Below are 7588 nucleotides of genomic sequence, written 5' to 3'. Positions count from 1 at the left end.
AGTGAAGGGTTAGGGAGAACAAAGCTCTGCCTCTTGGGGAACAGCAGAGGACCTGCACCCCTTTCCTGCCTCCAGAGCTGCTAAACCTTTGTGTCTTTCAAACACAGAGAAGCCACTTTTCCCCTTGCTGGTTGGTGTTCCCTCCAGGAGCAGCAGGCTTCAGAGCAGAGCTGCTCCAGCCCTCGCAGCAGCTCCATGGCCTCCTCTGGACTTGCCCAAACAGCTCCACGTCCCTCTTGTGCTGTTACCCTAAAGGAGATCTGCCAGCAGAACCAGGCACCAGAGAGGCTGGAGGGCCTTATTGACCAGCAAGAGCCCAGCAGCAGTTGTCCATGTGTTGCAGAGTCCATGGGCACTGCCTCCTGAGTCAGTATCTCCCGGAGCTGTGTTGGGTGAAGGGGACTTCACTGTGTATGTGCTGTGAGTCCCTTCTCTGTTAGAAGGAATTTGCTTCTGTTTCAGCCCTGGAAACCTTCTGCACTCAGTAAATTAAACCTCAATAAATTCTTGTCTCCTTCCTCACTGCAGGTTGGCTCAGCCCCACTGTGACCTGATGGGTAAATCAGGGCTTCCCAAAAGTCACATATGAAACCTGCCACACGCACCAGTGCTGCCCAGTGCCTGGGCTTCCTGCGTGCTGCATGTGGGAGGGCTTTGCTCCTCTCTGCAGTCATGATTGCTCCTTTCATTTTCATTTTCCTTGATGCTGGGAAGTGCAGCTCCACCCGGGGCACCCGGAGCCTGTTAAAGTGCTCCAGGTCTTTGTGTGCAGCAGCAGCCGCCCAGGCTGGAGCACTGAGCCCATCAACCACGGTGCAGAAGCCCTGGCAGCAGCTGGTAGCGGCTGCGGTGAGTACAACCGGGAGCACTCACTGCTCCTCCAGGCCCTGTGGCTGCAAAGCAGGAAGGGCTGGCGTGAGGCTGGGATCTGGGAGTGGGGTGACCACCCAGGTCCTGCTTGCCAAGCCCATTTGGGCACAGTGGGGAGCCCTGGGCAGCGCACAAGGGAACCTCCCCAGAAGCAACTGCATTTCAGCAGTGTGCAGAGGGCTCTGTTGCAAGCTTCGGGGTGCTCAGCGAGCACTGGATGTGCATGTGTTCCCCTTCTCCACTCCCCACGTGGGTGCTTCTGACCCCTGCTCTCTGCCGCAGATGTCTCAGGGACCGTGGCGGCCGCACCGCCCCAGCACCCTGCTCATCCCCAGGGCACGGGGAGGCCGAGCACAGCGCGCCGTGTACCTGCTCCTGGCTGTGTGTGCCGCAGCGCTGTACCTCGCCGGGGAGCCCCTCATGGACACCGCCCGCAGCCTCACCTTCCACTTTCTGGCCCTGCAGATTGGGGTGCTGCTCAAGGGCACCTGCTACCTGGCGGAGGAGATCTTCCACCTCCAGTCCAGGTGAGACAGCCTGGCCGTGCTGTATCCCAGGCTTCTGGGCCACCCTGGGGACAAGGACATAGCAGCCTCTGGGTGTTGAGGGGGGATCTGCTCCTCTACTCCCGCTTGTTCCCTCTGCGGCAACACTCTGCTGTGCCCCAGCAGCACACACTGCTCTCCATCAGCTTCCCATCTCTCCCATCTCTTCCACCCTTTCCTTCTCTCCCCCTCTCCTGCCTTCCCAGCTCCTCTGGATGTCTATGGACCTCTCCTCTCTTTTTCTCTCTTCTCCTCCCCTTTCCTGGTAGACTCTCAATCCACCCTTTCCCTGCATAACAGACCTCAGCCCCCAGCCTCTTCCCACCACCCCGTACTGGCGGGCATGGAGTTGGAGATAGTCTGCCCTTGCTGTCCTGTGTGACACTGCCTCTGCTCCCCTCTGACACCCGTGGGTGCTGCAAGTGACCTAATCCCAGGAGGCAGCCGGGGTGCACTGAGCAGGGTCCCACAGGGCTCTAGAAGTTATCAGCACTGGCCAGGAGGTGGGAGCATGCCCTGGCCAGTGTTCCATGTGCTGCAGATGGCTCCTGTCTCCTGTCCCCTGCAGGCACCGCGGCAGCTTCTGGAGGGCACTGAGTGCCTGCTTCCCACTGCGCTGGCATGGGCCTGCACTGCTCCTTGCGCTGCTCCTCTGCGCCTCGGCCTACGTGGCTCTTCTCGATGAAGACAGGCAGAAGCTTGGCCTCCACCTTGGCCTGGCCGCCCTGTGCCAGCTCCTAAGCCTCACCCTGGGGCTCCACGTAAGGCACCAACACCTCTGACCTGGCTGCCTACCGGGGGAGCACTTCAGCCCTAAGCAGTGGGGGGGGGCACGAGGCCTGGGTCCACATGGCCCCTGCACATGCAGCCCATCCGCATCCTGCCCCGCAGCAGGACCAACACTCTCATCAGTGGTCTCAACCCCATGCTGCCGTGCTGTAGGCAGGAGCTGCCAGCCTGCCTTTGGATGAGCACAGTCCCGCCAGGGTGCTGGCAGCAGCCCTCACGCAGCCAGAGCCCCACTGACACAAAAACCCAGGTATTTTCAAATGTGTCAGTCAAGCTGGAGCTTTAGGAAAGGGTGGCTGAGTGGTGTCCCAGGGGTTCACTACAGGGGTGGGGTGCCGGCAGAGCCAAGCTCCAGGTGCCTCTGCACTCCAGGGCTCTGCTTTCCCCCAGCTGAGCTGGATGCGGAGAGGGATCATGCAGGCTATAGGAACAGGGACTGAACACCCATTTCCACCTAAATCATAGACTCGTGGAATTCCAGACTGGTTTGGGTTGGAAGCGACCTTAAAGCTCCTCCAGTTCCAACCCCTGCCACGGGCAGGGACACCTTCCACTAGAGCAGGTTGCTCCAAGCCCTTGTGTCCAACCTGGCCTTGAACACTGCCAGGGATGGGGCAGCCACAGCTTCTCTGGGCACCCTGTGCCAGCACTTCAGCTCCCTAATGAACACACAGAGCTGGCTCGTGGTGTTCTCACCACCCTGTGAACACACAGGAGTCACTGGTGGCCCTGGAAACCCAACCATCAGGCAGTGGAATGTCCCCTCCCACACGCTGGAAGCACTGGGCAGAGCCATAAGTTGCACTGGGACACACAATCCCTATGGAGCGTGCAGCCAAGAGTGTGCCCTGCTCACCCCAGCACCAGCTTCCTCATCTGCAGGGGCTGTGGTGGTGGAAGGGGCAGCAGGGAGCTCACCTCCAGATCATTTTGCCCCCAGTCCCTGCAGAGAACCGAGCGCTGCAGAAGAGCCCAGATGCTGCTTTCACCACCCCTGCTCTGTCTTTGTTCCCTCTGCAGGAGCCCTCAGCAGTGGAAGTGTCCGAGATGTCCGAGAGGTCCAAGCAGAACGTTGCCCATGGACTTGCCTGGTCTTATTATGTTGGGTACCTAAAAATAGTCCTGCCACGTACGTAGCTGTTTCCCTGCATTATCTGCCTAGAGACAGAAATAGCTCTTAATAACAATCCTCCCACTTTTACAGTGTTAGCAGGGAAATGGGGAGCAAGGTAGAAAGCAGCTGGACTCACACCAGGCCCCTCTGCCCCATGCTCTCGTCCACCAGGGCTGCCAAAGTCAATGGAGGAATTCAGTAGAGCCAACCCCAGTGTGCTGTCATGCAAGGAGACCTGGAAGCTCCACATCTTGGTCCCTCTGAGCTGTGATGTCTGTGATGACCTGGAGAAAGCTGACAGCAATATCCAGTACCTGACAGACCTCACTGAAACCACTCTGACCCGTGCTGGCACCAAAAACAGGGTCTACAAACACAGCCTCTATGCCATCAGGGATGAAGATAACAAGGTAGAGTGCAGCGTCGGGCCAGTGGTCAGCATGCATCAGCCCAAAGGTCCTCCCAACCTCAGACCCTGGTCCAGAAGTGGCCATAAGGGCAGGACAGTGTCCCCTCTCCCCTTAGATACACCCAGCTTTCAGCAGGCTTCCATGAGATGGAGAGGTCCTGGTCAATGAAGGCCATCTGCACACCTTTCTGCTGGCTGCCTCCTCCCAGGCTCAGCCCTTGCAGGGATGTTGGGCTCATTTAACCCCTCCTGGAGCTGATATGAGTCCAGAAAGCAGCAGAGACCTGAGCAGAAAGCAGCAGCTGTGGGGTACAGAGCATCACTTCCCATGGGACAAGTGAATATTTTTGTTGTGAAGAGGTGCTTGAAAATGTCTCTGTGAGTCATTACATCATTTGACTCCCTCCCAATGCACCAGTCACCTCTTTTCCAGGCTGATGAGCCCTAAATCCCTCCATCTCACACTGTGCTCATCTCCTTCCACACCTCCAGGCAGTTGGGCCTCTGTGGAGGAGGGAACACGCTGCTTCTGCTGACACAGCCATGGATGGTGGTGTTGGCAGAGCGATGCTTCCCACTTGGGTCCCCATAGCTGGCCTTTCCTTGTGCCTGAGCACTGAGCTGCCGCCTGGAGGGGCTCCAGAGCCTCTTTCCTGGCCCCGCTTCTGGGAAAGTGCGGTCAGCATCGGGCACGCACTGAGGTTCCATCCGCCAGCCTCCTGGTGAGTCACTCGGCTCCAGGAGAGCTCCAGCAGCTCTGCAGCCTGGACCTGTCCTGACTCACTGTGTGCTGTCAGTAAAACCCATCCCTTGGCACCAGCACTGGGTCACTGGGGCATCTGCCTCCCAAAGCTGGAAGCTCTTACTGCTATTTACCCAGGGGTCCCATCCCTCTTCCTTCTAATGCTTTATTAAACTTGCCAGTTTACCCAGTATAAGACTTAATGACAACCCAGCTCCTCCTTGGAATTCTTACAGCTTTAACAAATCTCATTTGTTTGATCAGCCTCCTTCTAGCTTTGCATTCATCTTGCCAGTGTTTATCCTCCTCTCCATTCTCCTGTGCCCCATTAGGATGCTCAGACTTCCACTTGTCCAGCAGAGAAGCCACAGAGGAGGTGTGATCATCCAGCTCCAACCCCTGCCATGGGCAGGGACACCTTCCACTAGAGCAGGTTGCTCCAAGCCCCTGTGTCCAACCTGGCCTTGAACACTGACGGGGCGGGCCCAGCCACAGCTTCTCTGGGCACCCTGTGCCAGCACCTCAGCACCCTCACAGGGAAGAGCTTCTGCCTAAGAGCTCATCCCAATCTCCCTGCAGTCACCACACAGCCGCAGGGCAGGGCAGGGCACGGCATGGAGCTGCTGAGGGGTCTGAAGGCTCTGCCCAGCACCCAGGTCCCCTGGCAGCCCTTTGCTGGGTGCTCAGTTCTCCTGCCCTCATGTCTTTTTCTTCCTTCCCTGCAGCTCTGGCACTGTGCAGTGGAATATGCCACCCCGCTGCAGTCCCTCTACGCCATGTCCCAGGATGAGTGTGCTGCCTTCAGCCGGGAGGACCGCCTAGAGCAGGCCAAGCTTTTCTACAGGACCTTGGAGGAGATCCTGAAAGGCTCCAAGGAGTGCGCGGGTACCTACCGACTCATTGCATATGAGGGTGAGTGAGGAGGCAGGAGGGTGCCCACATGGTGGCCGTGCTCTCCCAGCCCTTGAGAGACCTCAGAGCAGGGCAAACAAGGGGAAGCAGGCCTTGGAGCTGCTGCCAGGGATGGAGTAGCTCTGCTGTGGAGCCAGGCTGAGAGAGCTGGGCTGGGTCAGCCTAGAGAAGAGAAGGCTCCTGAAGGGGAGACCTTAGAGCAGCTCCAGTGCCTAAAGAGGCTCCAGGAAACCTGGAGAGGGGCTTTGGACAAGGGATGTAGGTAGACACAGGCCAAGGGGAATGGCTTTAACCTGCCAGAGGGGAGATTGAGATGAGCTCTGAGGCAGAAGTTCTTCCCTGTGAGGGTGCTGAGGCGCTGGCACAGGGTGCCCAGAGAAGCTGTGGCTGCCCCAGCCCTGGCAGTGTTGAAGGCCAGGTTGGACACAGGGGCTTGGAGCAACCTGCTCTAGTGGAAGGTGTCCCTGCCCATGGCAGGGGTTGGGACTGGATGAGCTTTAAAGTCCCTTCCAACACAAACCAGTCTGGGATTCTATGATTCCAGGAGTCCAGGAGCAAGGTTTTCCCTTCTTCCCATCTTCCTTTCATTTCCCTTCTCCACAGCTCCAGAGCAGCAGGGCTTGACAACAGCTTTGTGCTTCTTGCTGAAGTGAACCTCATTGTTTTCCAAAGGAAATTCAGCTCCCTCCCTGATGGAGAGAAGCATTTATATCCAGCAAGGCAGTTCCCATCACAACATGGTGCCTGTATTTCACTCTCCTTCCTGCACTTTGTCTTTTAACTTCTTTCTCATGACAAGCTGAAAGGGGGAAGCAAGAACTGTATTTTGACTTCTCAGGGAATCCTGTGCATGTAGAAACTCTGCTCCCTGCCCTATCTTGGACTGACCAGTGCAGGTGGGTTTTGTCTGTTTCTGTTCCAGAGTCAGGAGAAGCAGAGCCCCACTTCTTGTCCAGGGAGATACTGTGGCACCTCCAGCAGCAGCACTGTGAGGAGTACCCAGTGCAGGAGGAGAACCACACACACACCCCATCCACCACCCTCAACTCAGCAGACCTCAGCCTCCACATCAGCAGCTCCGACCTGCCACAGCCTCTGCGAAGTGATGGCTTCTAAAGCACCTAAAGCACTGCCCAACCCCACACCGGCCCCTCGGGCCTGCCCCAAGCCTCTTCCTCCTGCAGCAAGTGCTGCCCATGGCAGTGAGCCCCAGCCTCCTGCAGGAGCTGCCCTCCAAAGCCTCCCATGCATCATGGTCACTGGAAACTGCTGACAAACCACAACCCTGTGACACGCTTCCTCTCTTCTTTGTGATGTCCATCTCATGAAGTAATCTGTGGCTGTTTGGATTTGGTTTCAATCTGCTTTGATTTGTGTCATATAAAGCATTTTCCTCTGAGGCAAGTTGCACTATCCTGAATCTCTGGCATGATGTGCAGTCTGCCCTTGGTGATCCTGTGGTGCTAGACAGGGCTTTGGAAATCCCAGCCACGAGTGTGGATGTGTGTGCTGGGTCCAACATGTCCTTCCAGCCTGGCTTCACTAATCTGATGGCTTCTGCAGGCAGAAGGAGTATGTGTAAGACTTCCAGGGCACCCTCCAGCCTGATGGACCTGCCATGCACTTACACACAAACAGCCTCAATTCCACACATTCAGAATGTGGAGGACTGACACTGACTGACAACTGGTGGTCCCAAAGTGTAAGAAACCTCCCTGCGTTTGCTCCCTCCAGTAATTCACTTGCCCACATTGCTCCCAAGCACCTCAGAGAAGCGTTTCTCCAGCCCCAAAGGACATGCCAGACCCCTGGAGCTCTGGGAAAAGGGCAGGGTGCAGTCCTGGAGCAACTTTCATGGGGCCTTCCTAAGTACTTGGGCCTCATCTGGTCAGGTAGAAGCAGGGCAGGGGATGGATCCTGCTCCAGAGGGACTGCCTGGGCCACAGGAAGTGGCCAAGAAGCACACTCCCCATAGTTGGCTGCTGCCAGAAGCCTTCCCAGCTGGGAAGATAGCAAAATCCCAAAGGGTCTGACAAGAAAGCTGGAGAGGGGCTTTGGACAAGGGATGTAGGTAGACACAGGCCAAGGGGAATGGCTTCAACCTGCCAGAGGGGAGACTGAGATGAGCTCTTGGGCAGAAGCTCTTCCCCATGAGGGTGCTGAGGCCCTGGCACAGGGTGCCCAGAGAAGCTGTGGCTGCCACATAC

General features: G+C 57.2%; 1 protein-coding gene across 1 annotated transcript; it reads left to right on the top strand.

The window, feature by feature from the left end:
- Window positions 1-1152: 1152 nt before the first annotated feature.
- TMEM173 (transmembrane protein 173) lies at window positions 1153-6497 on the top strand (the record flags this gene model as incomplete). Its single annotated transcript, XM_010009570.1, has 6 exons — window positions 1153-1397; window positions 1984-2176; window positions 3225-3333; window positions 3490-3728; window positions 5195-5381; window positions 6304-6497. Coding segments are annotated over 6 exons (1167 nt in total), but the record flags the coding sequence as incomplete, so codon positions are not given.
- Between the last annotated feature and the right edge of the window lie 1091 nt (window positions 6498-7588).

The sequence above is a fragment of the Nestor notabilis genome, unplaced genomic scaffold, assembly GCF_000696875.1.
Source record: "Nestor notabilis isolate BGI_N333 unplaced genomic scaffold, ASM69687v1 scaffold18292, whole genome shotgun sequence".
NCBI classification, from domain to species: domain Eukaryota; kingdom Metazoa; phylum Chordata; class Aves; order Psittaciformes; family Psittacidae; genus Nestor; species Nestor notabilis.
The sequence above is the reverse complement of the archived record's forward strand: the minus strand, read 5'-3'. Positions and strand labels throughout refer to the sequence as shown.